Consider the following 13,770-nt stretch of genomic DNA (forward strand, 5'->3'; position numbering starts at 1 on the left):
TTTGATGGCTTTTTTTTTTCTGCCTCATGTATTGATATAATACTCTGACTGCATTCCTCTTAAATCATTTCTATTACCTTTTTTTTTTTTATCACTTCATTTCATTTATCTAACATCTAGAATATCTTCATCTTCACTTTTCATGTCTCCTTTATCATCTCTGATTCTTTTTATTCTACTCTTCCTCCATTTCTAACCTTTTACATGATCCTCCAGAATATTTTGCCAACTCCATAATATTTATCTTCTATATGCATCTCAAAGACTTCCGATGAGTTGTTTAGCTACTTTTATATATTGCTTTGCTTTCTTACATTTTTCTCTGCATTTCAGAAATTTTTTTGTGAATTAAAAGAATTTTTTATGTGTTTTCTTCTTTTCTATGACATCATCTTGAACTTCCTGATTTTTGAAGTTTCCATATATGCACACAATTTCATTATATGCCTCTGACTGAATCAATTAATATTTTCTTCAGAGAGTGCCAGCAAGTCTCCACCAGATGTGATTCTTGTTTTCACTCTTTCATTATTTTCTTGAATCACATTTGTATATCTAAGTCTACAGTTCCCCTATGAAAGCTGATGACTTCAGTTTTAAATTTTTCTTACTTTTCTTTTCAATATTCAATCTTATCCTGCTCAAAACTAAATAGTGATCACTTCCTATTTCATATTCCCTGTATACTCTTTTGTCCAGAATCAGCATGAAAATGAAAATATATTGCCATCAACAATAACACAGTCAATGAGACCTATTTCTTGTGTCTTCTCTCCATGTGAATTTAAACATGTCTTTATATTGGAATATGGTATTAGTAATGACCAATTCATATTCTGAATAGAAATTCAGCATGTACTTACCATTATTATTATTACCTTTTCACTTTTTTTTCCTACAAATTTTTCCCAAACATTTTTATATGTATGGTATTCGTTTCCTACTCTATTCTTTAGATCTGCAACAAGGATCAGCTTTTCCTTTAGGTCAGCTGCCTTCTATAACAGCTTAAAAACATTCCTCCACTTTTGTTTTAGTAGAACCTTCTATTAGAGAAAAAACAGGATTGCTTTTCTTTGTCTTATTCTCATTGTCAATTCCTCATGTTAATATTTGCATGCAAGCTTGATACTGACTGCTATTCAAAAAAATTATCTTCATTATACATTTATATTATATAATACTTGTATTTGTTATTTAGAAGAATCTCATGCAAAACTTTCTTTTCTTTAAATGAAAAGGTTAACAAAACTATCTTTAAAAAAACTGTACACGGCAAAATGATTTTAAGGAATGATGATGGTAAGGAGGTCACTGAATCAGTCGATATAGTGGAGTTACTGAGCGTGCACTTTGCAAAAGCATATCATCCAGGTGGTGACATTGAAAAAATGAAGGAACCATTAGTTTATATGGGAATAGTGATGAATGAAGTGGAGGTGACTAGTCTATTACAGAACCTTAATGTGAACACATCTGTGGGATTGGATGGTATACCGGCACGGGTCTTGCATGAAGCGGCTAAGGAATTATCAGTGCCCTTGACCATGGTGTTTAATCTGAGTCTCAGGTCTGGTTTAGTCCCGAAGGTGTGGAAAGAGGGGAAAATAGTTTCACTGCATAAAGGAGGATCCAAGACTACGGTTGCAAATTACCGACCGATCAGCATATCAGGAGTTGTTGTCAAGGTCTTGGAGAAAGTAATCAAGGGAAAAATACAGGAATGGATTGATGAAAATGAGATACTGTACAGGGGACAGCATGGCTTTGTGAAGGGTAGATCATGCTTCAGTAACTTGCTCAAGTTTTATAACAAGGTGACGGCTGAACTGGATAAGGGAAATGGGTTTACAGTGATACTGCTGGACCTGGCAAAGGCGTTTGACAGGATACCACATGGAATACTAATCCGTAAACTACAACATATGGGAATGTATATAGGGTTGGTGGGATGGATAGGTGGTTGGTTGATGGAGAGATATCAAAGAGTAGTTTATTCAGGAGTAGAGTCCAAAAGACGGCCTGTGACTAGTGGTGTGCCACAGGGTTCTGTTCTTGGACCACTGCTGTTTAATCTGTTCATTAACGATATAGGGAAGGATCTAAGTGGAACAATTCATTTGTTCGCTGATGATGCAAAGTTGGGTAGGGCAATAGTGAATGCAGAAGATGTCAAAGTCTTGCAGGATGACTTAGATAGATTGGAGTTCTTGGCTAAGGAGAATGGATGTCAATTTAATGTGACAAAATGTAAGGTTATGCATTTTGGGATGAAAAGATTAGCAGCAGTATACCACATTGGTGGAACTGTACTCCAAGAGATTGATGAGGCCAGAGACTTGGGAGTGTTGGTTTATAGGGAGATGAAGTTTAGGGGGCACATTGCAAAAGTAGCTAAATCAGCTCATCAACTCACTTGGTTGTTGAAAAATACCTTGATGAGCAGAGACAAGCAAGTTATTGTACCTCTGTACTGAGCCTTGATAAGACCTCATCTCGACTACTGTGCCCAGATTTGGTCACCTCGGTTCCTTCTTGATGGGGAGGAGGTGGAGAGGATCCAGAGGCGAGTGACTAAGATGATAACAGGTCTATGGAATGAACCATATGAGAACAGGTTGAAGATTTGTGGGTTGTAGAAACTAGTTGATAGGTGGAAAAGGGGAGATATGATTGAGACATTCAAATTGCTAAAGGGATTCTATAGGATTAATTCAGAGGATATTTTTGAGAACAGGACTGGTGGTGGGAGAACTAGGGGACATCTATGGAAGCTGGGCAAGAGTGTGGTTAGCAGGGGTTTTAGAGCTGGGTTCTTTACTTTTAGAGTGGTAAATGAGTGGAATAAGCTGCCAGAGTCTATTGTGGGTGCTATGACGGTGAACGAGTTCAAGGCAAGGTATGATAGATACTGTGAGAATGTAATCGCATAGTTGTGTGGACATGATGTTTAGGGGCTCACTCGATGAGTCTAAGGACTCCTGGAGTCGCCCGAAATAATAATAATAATAAAAAACAGGTGTTTGATAAAAGGAAAAAGACTTACAGGAAGACGAAGATCTGTGTGGATTGAAGCAATTAGAAGTGCCTTAAAAGATCAAAATATAAGAACTGATTAGAGTCCCAACAGATAAGAAAATTGTTGATAATACATTAGTAATCATATAAACCTTTCATGTAATCCTGTCATATTATCTATACTTTAAGGTGCATGTCCAAAATTTGATAACAATTAAAGATTGATTTGATATCATCATGGACTGATATTGCCAACAATAAATGGTTGCAGTTACTGCTGAGAAGTTGAATATTCTGTCTTGAATGAGTGTTTAATTACTAATTAATCCAAGTGATTTTTTTAATTATGTGCATAGCTGAGTGTTTATTTTATAGTTTTATATATATATATTGATAAAATTTGAATTTGATATGAAATTTTCACTCAGCATGGCATGACTATGTGGAATGTATGCATCTACAAATATCAGTAATTTATGGAGAAAAAGAGATAGTGTGCTAGTTTATGTTGATTAAGTTTATTTTGGAGTCAGATGAATGCAAATTGAATTTCAAACAGGGAAAGGATCAGATGAAATGTTGTAGCAGGTAACTTGTATTAGGAGGAGCATGACAAAGAATGGAGGTGTTGTTATATTCCAAGATGTTGATAGCAGTGTGAAAGAGATGAGAGAATGTGACTAAGGTGATGTGAAAGTAATATATATATATATATAGAGAGAGAGAGAGAGAGAAAGAAAGAAAGAAATAGGATGGTACAATATTGGAAGTTTCAACACATTAACGAGTGCTTAACAATACAAAATGGGAGTTGGGGGACTAGATGAATGCTTAGAAAAGATAAGAAAGAAAACAGAACATGTTAAGAAGTAAAGGAGAGTACAAGAATGCAGAAGCGGATGAAAGAGATTGTGGTAATATACAGCAATTCTACTATTAGGGCTTGAAGATGAACAAGCAATGAAAGCATGCTTTCTGGAGTTGAACATGATCAAGACTATATGTAGCAAGTAGATTGAGTGGATCATATGATTGTGTAGAATAGAATAAATGATTTGAAAGGAGATAAGTATATGGATATAAAAGAGTTGTTAATCAAGGTGAAAAAGAGCAAAAAAAGTACGATTGTGAATTTCTTGCCATGGTATGACGAGTGAGCTGAGATAGAGAGCTGTTGTTCCAAATGATTTGGCAAAGAGACTGCAGGAGAAATGTTGATGTATGATGGTTTACAGAATTTGTATTTGTAGGATGGATTGTACTTGACTGGTGCTTTGAGAGCCAGTTGGAGAAATTGTTCATTTAAAGAGTGATCAGAATAATCAAGGAAACTAATATGCCTTGGTGGTTATTATGAAAGAATGGATGTAGGCATTAAATTAAGAGGTTGAAATTGTGACTGTAATGAGAGTGAGAAAAAGAATATTTTAGGAATGACTGTAGGAATGGAAGGACTAGTTTTGTCAAGAAAGGAAGCTAAAAATTGTAGAAGCATAGTTGGTTTGGGAATCGCCTGCAGTTCCTATTTGAACTTGGTCCTGTTATAAGAGTTACACGAATGTCCATCAGCCTGGTAGTTTGCTGTTGTGTTATACATTAATGACTGAAACATCAAGAATAAAGACAAGTTCTTATGAGTAGTATATGTAGTGGAACCAAAAATTATTGATATTAGTGAAACTTAGGTGTTAAGAGATATTGTTACAGGAATAGAATGCAATGGATTTGGAGTAGAAATTTCATTGTACTGGTAGTATGAGTAATATAGGTAATGTTACTCATATTGACTATGAGCATCTAAAGAGGACTGTGGACCACATAGACTGATGATCTTATGGATACAAGAACTATCATTATGGGTGATCTCTAATGTAGGGACATGGACTGAATAGAAAAGAAATGGTGCAAGATGAGGGCAAGAGAATTTATAGAATTACTGAGGGATAATTATCTTAAACAGTATGCAATGGAATGGACTTGTGGTACAAGAATTTTGATTTTAGTAATAATAGTACCCAAAGATCTGTGAGTGATTTTGCAGACTAACCATGCATTGCTGATTTCTTTACTCTACAGTTCATGACAAAGCACTACTTCAGGGTGCCTTCTGAGGTTAGTACATATGCCCCTTTTTAGTCAAAGCTTTTACATGCATCACCATCCTAAGTCTCTAAACTGTATATCCATCTCTCATTATATAAGTGATCCTTTCTTTCAGGGTTACACAGTGATCAGCAATCATGAATAATTATGGAGACACATATTGTGTTTCAGGTCTTACTTCAGTTAAAATAAAATTGAGTTTTTCGACCTTTATATCAAGGTCATCTTCAGGATTATATATACACAATGAATCACCAACGACATTGGTACAAACTACAATGGACTGAAAATAACTTCTAGGAACCATTGACCATAGCCCCTGCCCTCTTGTGAAAAAAAACAATCAAGATGAAAATACAATACAACATAATTATCTTATGTAAAAACTACATCAGTAGTTATTTGTTTCTTGAAAGTCCTGTTACTTTTAATTTATGTTAGCTGTCTAAGAGTTACTGTGTTGTTATTAAATTTCTTTTCTATTGGTCTTCACTATGTGGGTAATTCTTCTTTATCCAGATGTTATGTGATTCATGCAGATCCTTGGGAATTTCAGGCCAAGGATCTGGATGACTCACATATGACCCACATCTAGAAAAAGAATTACCCAGATAGTGAAGACCAATAGAAATTTAATTGGATGACAACAACACGTTAACTTTAAAACAGCTGATGGAAATTAAAAGTAACAGGACTTTCAGAAACAAATAACTGCTGAAATAAAAACTATTTCAGCAGTTATTTATCTTTTTCAGCAAGATAATTATGTTTATTGTATTTTGTTATTATTATTATCTTTATTTTTTTTTTTATTTATTTTCACCAGAGGGCAGGCTATGGTCAATGGTTCCAAGCAGTTATTCTCAGTCCTCTGTAGTTTGTACCAATGTAGCTGGTGATTCATTGTGTATATATAATCCTGAAGATGACCTTGATATAAAGGTGGAAACATCGAATTTCATTTTAAAGTAAGTTCTTAAACACAGTAGTGTGTCCCCATAATTATTCAAAATGATATAAAAGTGATGTAACATTTCTAATTAGTAATATACCTGAGTCATAATTAGTATTAATTATTTTACCTTCCAGATCATAATTATTTGAAGGATGTTCTGTTAGTAATGTCTCTTGTAATAGCTATTGGAGGTTGCTGGTTTGCTTATGTTCAACATAAATATTCTCAGACTCATCTCCGTAAGATGATGAGAGATATGGAAAGTTTACAAAATGCAGAAGAAGCTCTACAGGAATTGCAGAGAGAGTAAGTATTTTATTAATATATAATTATTCAGATACATCAGAATAAAATATATTGATATAGAATTCTAAGTTCTTCTGAGAAAGATTTATTTTTTACTACTTCATGTTGGAGATTTAATGGAATATTTACAGCACTAGGAAAGGATTAAAAACTAATTTTAATGCTTCCAGTATTTCGTCTGAGACTCTGAGACATCTTGAGGGATTACAAATAACTCTTATAACACACACTCAAATCGAACACAATACTAAATGAAACACATGGGTGGAAGTCCCATTTAGGTGGTATGCCCTTTATGGGCATTTGTAGGTGGCTTAGGATGTAAAGTGGTACCTCTGATAATTAATGTTTCCCAAATTTTGGGAAGTTTTATGCAACCATATTTATTTAAATTTGGTTGATTTCTGAGTGCTGCCGCAGATTCTTAAAACAGTCTTTATTTTTTGATTTTTCTGTGGTGGAGCATGGTGTTTTTTCCTCTGGGAGATCCTGTGGGTTGTATCCAAAACATGGTCTGCAAGGCCATATTGACCATAGTCATGATTGCAGATGTATGATTTGTGTTCTTCTAAACCAGGGGTCAGCAAACTTTTTAGACCATCAACCCCTTCATGGAATCCTTGATCCCTCATCGATTCCCATCATATTAAATAAAGGAATATTATCAATAATAAATTTCTCAATTTAAAAATAATAATTCCTTCACCCTTTTCATTTTTTTGATTGGTAAATGATGGTATAAATCCAAATTTTAAATACCCTTGCAAATACTGTTGGCACTTCTTACTATCAGGGACTGCCATTATGGGCACTATAACTTTAAAAAAAATTACACAGTAAATTCAAAGTTATCAGATCACTGAAAACCTCTGATAGCTATGGGCGATAAATGCACACTAGCCCTGATTTGTCTTTATTTTAAATGTCTTCATCAGGGAGAGTACGTGCTTCTCTCTCGTTGGCTCAGCGATCAGCCAGTTGTTGTTGCATGTTTACTAGGTGTTACTGTATTTACTCGATTTACTTGCATTTTTTTCCAAAAATTAAAGCTAAAAAATTGGGGTGTGAGATGTATGCATGGATTTTTAGAAACTAAAGTTTTCAGGAAAAAAACTGAAAATGGGTATGACTTACCAAGAATCTCCTATTCGCTATCACTACTTCTGGTCCGAGAGCGGTTTCCCTGTGCGCATTGTCAAAGTCATCTACCCAAATAGCATAATCTTCTTTCTCATTATTTCAAGCAAAAATTACCAGTAATTTACAAGACTTGAGATACGTAATGAACAATCCTTCACGAATGACTAATGAGAAAGTAGAGCAGGAAACAGACAGCAATGGTAGGCCGGTAGAGGTAGAGCAGCTTTGAAGATTGGTACAGTATTAACAAAAGATCGTGCTGCCAAACGACAAAGGAAAGCCAACAGTTGTTGAGTTGAAATGTTAATTTTCATCATCCGAATTCCATATTATCTAAAACTGCCATAACAACATTCGCTACGTATTTCTTAGTTTTAACACGTTTACGGCGGGGTGGTGTTTTGCCTGTTTATCATTCTGACAGAACTTTTCATACAGGGCTAACTCTCACAAAGTTTCAACCTCCTGTTGAATTTTATTGTTGTTGTTTTGCATGTCGCTTCTGCTTTTGTGATGTCTTAATGACATCGAAAATTTCAAAAATCGGATAATAAATACTGTTTGCTAGTGCAATATATGATTTTACTCGAGTCTATACAGCATAATTTCTGTGGGAGGGGACATGGGATTCATTAGTTAATTCTGTTTTTATCTCAGTTGTCTCTAATTGCACTATTTGAGAAATATATTACAAAGACCTCAAATGTCTCTGTACCTTATTCAGTGATAAAATAAAACTATTTGTTTTTCTTGCATCTGTTTGCCCTCACATGAATGTGTTTAAACTTTTTATGTGTGTCCAAGGTATATGCGAAACTTTTTAATTTCTTTTTTCGTAAAGTAAAATTATGGGTGTGAGTTATATTCAAGTAAATACAGTACTCAAAATCGTTTTAGGTGTTTATCGACCCCTTGGATAGCCACATCAACCCCCCAGGGGTCGATATCGACCACTTTGCCGACCCCCTGTTCTAAACAGATGGTAGCTGATCTACCTGTCTGTCCAAAGTAATCCAGCTTTGCAAGAACAGGGTACTTTATATACTCCAGGCACTGAGAGAGGAGGGATCTGATCTTTTTAAGGGTAGCAAGTTTACGGTGGGCTTAAAAACTGTGTAGATGTTGTACTTTTTTAAGGAGATCTGGCTATATTTTCTGATGTGCCGCAGATGTAGGGGATGGTGATGGCATTTGTGAAATCCTTCTGAAGAGATGGAAAGGGAGAAGGAACTGATTATTTCTTTAATTCTGTAATCGTTGTAGCAATTGGAAAGGAAGGTGCTGTGAATGTGGTTGAGTTCGGTTGAAAGGGAGGTTCCACCGGAACAAAGATTGTGAGCTCTATTGGTTAGTTTTAATAATGCTATATTGTTGAGAGGGGTGGTGGTGGGAGAGTTTGTGAATGTATCTGCCTGTGTGAGTGGGTTTTCTATATACAGTGAATTAAAGGTTACCATTAGGAAGGAGTGTTAGTAAGGTGTCTAGGAAGGGTAAACTATTGTTATTTTCCTTTTCCATCATAAACTGGATTCTTGGATATAAGCTATTGAGGTGACTGAGGAAGGAGTCTATTGTGTCTGGGCCATGAGGCCAAATAGAGAACACATCTGCATATCTTAGCCGGATAGATGGTTTGAGAGGGGCTGAGTCTATGGCTCATTTTTCAGAATTTCCCATGTAAAAATTGGCAAGAGGGAGGCGGGGGGACCTATAGTGGTCCCTCTGTTTGTACATTTTGTTCCTCCAAGAAAAATAACCAGAATTGATGGTAAAGGAAAAGAGATCAAAGATATCAGAAAGAAAAACGTTTTTTAAGAGTGTTAAGGTGTCATTTAAGGGAATATTGGTAAACAGTGAGGTGATGTCAAAGCTTATCAATATATCTGTATTAATAAAGTTAGATTTTCAATTAAGGTTTTAAAATGGGTAGAGTTTTTTATATTTTTATATTGCCGGCCTGGTTGGCTGAGTGGTTAGTGTATCCGCTCTCCAACCAAAAGGCTGTAGGTTTGAATCCTGCCGTGGGCATAGATGTTTGCGATTGTCAGTGAAAATACTAGTGGTAGTGGGTGGTAGATGGCATTGGTGTAGATGTGATGATGATGGTAGTTGCAGTTCATTGTAGTTGGTGGACTGAGTGTTGTAGACGGAGAGTTGTAGAGTAGGTGCCCTCCCTTGACGAGTCCTTGGACTCCCTGAAGGTGTCACGTAATAATAATAATATAGGATGTTTGAAATCCTGTGGTGGGGGGGGTAAGAGAGTCAGCTAGCTGTTTTGACAGTTTGTAGCATGGTGCATCAGTGGCATCTACTATTGGTCTTAGGGTGGAATTTGGTTTGTGGATTTTAGGTAAACCATATATCTGGGGGGGGGGGATGAGAACCGAAAGGTTTGAGGTTTTTTTGTAATGTCTGGTGGCCAGAAGGATACTTTAAGTACATACATACATCTTCAAGGCCTACCTTTCCTAATTGGGTTGTGGGGGCAACAGCTGCAAGAGGAACTTCCAATGGTCACGATCCTCTGCCACCGAGCTCAGGTGTTCTGGTGGGATTCCCAAACGTGTCCACCCAAGGTTTTGGATATAATCTATCCAGCGAGTCCTTGGCCTCCCACCCTCTGGCTTGGCAAAGAGGGCATGCTGAGGGAGCCTCTCTTGTGGCATTCTGATCAGGTGCCCGTACCAACGTAACTGTGATCTCTCAACACGGAGAAGCAGCGGTTGAGTATCGAGGGTTTTCCGAATTGCAGAGCTTTTGACTCTGTCGAGTCTTGTCAGCCCCGCAATCCCTCGAAGAACCTCATTTCAGCCGCCTGGATTCGTGTCCGCATTCTTTTGGTCATTACCCAACTCTCATTACCATAGGTGAGGATGGGGACTTAGACTGTATTGAAGACAGCCAGCTTTGCCTTCTGGCTTAACCCCAAGCTCCCGCAATATTGAGCTTGTTAAGCCAATTTGAGTATCTACCTCTACGTCCCATTTTCCATCATTCACGAATATGGACCCAAGGTATTTAAACTTCTCCACCTGTCTCATTGGGACTCTGCTTACATGTAGAGTGCACTGGGATGGTTGTCTTGAGACCACAAATGTTTCAGTTTTGGGCACACTGATCTTCATTCCGGCATCTTCACAAACAGCTACAAACCTATCCAGGGTCTGCTGGAGGTTATCTATGAAAGAGCTAAGCAGAACTAGATCATCTGCAAAAAGCAGATGTCCAATACTACATCTTCCAATTCTGACACACTCACTTCCTCTGCTGTGCCTATCAATACAGTCCATAAATATTATGAAAAGGAGGGGTGACAGAACACATACCCTTGGCGGAGGCCAACGGAGACTGTGAAAGGTTCAGACTTTGTGCTGTTTACCCTGACACAAAACTCTGGACATTCGTACAGGGACTTGATGGTAGCTAATATTTGGCCATCCACTCCATACTCCTGTACTACTTGCCAAAGCTTATCCCGAGGAATATGCCTTCTCCAAGTCCACAAAACATGTGTAGACATTCTTGGCATATTCCCATGATTTCTCAAAGACTTGCCGTAAAGTGAAAATTTGGTCAGTTGTGCTTCTACCAGGACGAAAGCCACATTGTTCTTCCTGGAACTTTGACTCAACTATGCTCCTGCACCGTCTTTCCAAGCACCTAACATACACTTTCCCAGGCAAGCTGAGCAGAGAGATGCCACGATAGTTACTGCAATCCTTCTGGTCTCCCTTTTTGAAGATTGGTATTATTATGCCTGTCTGCCATTGCTTCAGTGCTCGCCCAGACATCCAAGCAGCCTGACACACTCAAGTCAGCCACAGAACACCATCTCGATTTAAGGCTTTTAGCATTTCGGGCCGAATTTCATCATCGCCAGCAGCCTTGCCTGATTTTAGCGATTTTATTGCTAAATGGACCTCTTCTGCTGTGAGACTAGTCATTGCCCCGATCTGCACCTCTTGGATGTCCACAACTGCTGGGCCAACTGGGTTAAGAAGGCTCTCAAAGTATTCCCTCCATCTGTGGAGGATATCCTTCTTGGTTGTTAAAAGTGCACCATCAGAGGCCTTAATTGCCCTTGCTGTGCACGATTTCCTCCCTCGAAGGCGACGGATGGTCTGCCAGAATACGTTTTTGTATTTGCACAGGATGAGTCTAATCTTTCTCCAAAAGATTCCCAAGCCTTCTGCTTTGCTGTCTTTACTACCTCAGCAGCAGCTTTTCGTGCCTCAGCATACCGCAAACGCATCTCAGGTGACCTGATCCTAAGCCATGTTAGGTAGGACTCCTTTTTTTGCTCGGACAGTTTTTTGGACTTCTTGGTTCCACCAAGGTGTCCTTTTCTCATTGCCCGTTGCCATGCCAAGCCACTTTCTGCCATAGCATGAGAGTGCAGAGGCAGTGACAGCTATTCTGAACAGCTTCCACTCCTCCTCAACATCTGCAATATGCTTGGGAATCTCTTTGAACCTGGAGGAAATGTCATCTGCAAAATTCTTTCTCACAGCCTCATTTTCCATTGCCTCCCATTTCACGTGGTATAGCTGCTTAGGCCTACCAGCGTTGATGGTAGCATCTGGTTTCTGAAGCCGTAGATTGCACACAACAAGGTGGTGGTCAGTTGACAGTTCTGCCCCTCTTCTCACACGAACGTCCAACACTGAGGAAAATAGGTCTGCTGAGACTATAAAGAAGTCAATCAGAGACCTTTGTTCTAGTATATCCCCTGTACTAGGTATACTTATGGACTTCTCAGTACTGGAAGAAGGTATTCATTATGGACAAGCTGTTAGTATAGCAGAAATCCAATAATTTCAACCCATTCACGTTAACGTTAGGGGTGCCGTTCCTCCCAACCACACCTCTCCATGTCTGGTCATCTGTTCCAACATGTGCATTGAAGTCACCCATTAGCAGGACTGATTCCATGTCTGCCACCCTGTCAAAAGCAGCATCCACTTCCTCTAAGAAGGCAGAGTATTCTGACTCCAGATTAGGTGCATAGGCTTGCACCACAGCCAAATCATGGTTTTTCATCTGAAGCCTTAACACACATACCCCCCCCCCCCAATGGGATCCACTCAGCAACACAGTCTGACAGCTGGGGGCTTCTGAGTATCCCCACACCCGCCTGAGCAGACATTGTTGGGCTCACACCAGAGTAGTAGAGCTTCCACCCCTTATCCAGGTCGACAGTTCCAGAGCCTCTCCTCTTGGTCGAAGAAAGCCCGACTAAGTCTATCCGGTAGCGCTTGGCTTCCTCGACCAGTTCCAACTCCTTCCCTGTCAGAGAGAAGATGTTCCAGTTGCCTAAAGCCATAGTCTGGTGCCGTTGTCGTTGCCATTTCCGTCCTTTTGCAGAACCATTTCTTTGCACTGCCCCTAAATGCCTCCCCAAATGGGTAGCAAGCCCATTGATGGAGTTTCCTCTAGTAGAGTGCTGAGGAGTGGTGTCTAAGGGAGACAGTAACATATTTTTCGAACGGGTCCCTCTGCCTAAAACCCAAATGCGTCCCTTGGTAACCCGTGTGACGGACAATGCAGTTTGAACATTTTTTGATGGCCTGATCATGTTAGTTTTTGATAATGTCCTGTTAGCACAAGACGAAATGACACAGCAAAATAGGAAAGATTCCCCTCGAATACTCTAATAGCATTCGAGGGAAGGAGCAAGAAGAGAAGAAAGAAAGAAGCAAGGGAGGAAGAGGAGGGACCAGTCTACAGATAATATAACAGATGTATATTACATGAAGTAAGGCATGGTCCAGCATCAGGTACCTCAGGTTTGCCACGCCGGTACTCACTAAAGTGAGCCCCTGAGGAAGATACTTTAAGTTTTTTAATTTTTTTAACTCGTGTTTTTGTGGGATCGCATTTTAGTGGGATGTAGGTAGCGTGATCTTGGAGAAAATGTTCATTTTCGCTTATATTCCATTGGATTAAGGATGACTGTGGCATTACTCTTATCTGCTCTGGCGATGACGATACTTTTTTTCTTTCTGGAACTTTCTGAGAGCAGCGAATCATCCAGAAGATAAATTACTTGTTGGAGGCAACGACTAGGAGAGGATATTGATAATGTCAAGTCTCATGTTATTGACTATTTCCGGCGTTAAATGACAGATTCTGCATTCTATGTTGTACAATATGTCTAGTAACGGACCTTCTTTCAGTGTGACAGCAAAATAGTGGCTGAGGCTTAGGGCACCGACGGCATCTTTGTTGAGCCTTTTTAAAGATAGATT

At 38.7% G+C, this 13,770-nt stretch overlaps 1 protein-coding gene across 2 annotated transcripts in view; it reads left to right on the forward strand.

Moving 5' to 3' along the window:
• The window catches only part of LOC150106639 (stromal interaction molecule homolog), a 341,067-nt gene that overhangs the window by 197,792 nt on the left and 129,505 nt on the right, over positions 1-13,770 (forward strand). For both annotated transcript variants that reach the window (XM_090392591.1, XM_090392592.1), the window contains exon 6: positions 6,211-6,382. In XM_090392591.1, coding sequence (XP_090248717.1) covers positions 6,211-6,382 — 172 coding nt within the window. The remainder of the gene's footprint in view (positions 1-6,210; positions 6,383-13,770) is intronic.

Source organism: Typopeltis vanoorti, chromosome 5 (genome assembly GCF_054136105.1).
Source record: "Typopeltis vanoorti isolate ZY-2024b chromosome 5, IOZ_Tvanoo_1.0, whole genome shotgun sequence".
Lineage (NCBI taxonomy): Eukaryota > Metazoa > Arthropoda > Arachnida > Uropygi > Thelyphonidae > Typopeltis > Typopeltis vanoorti.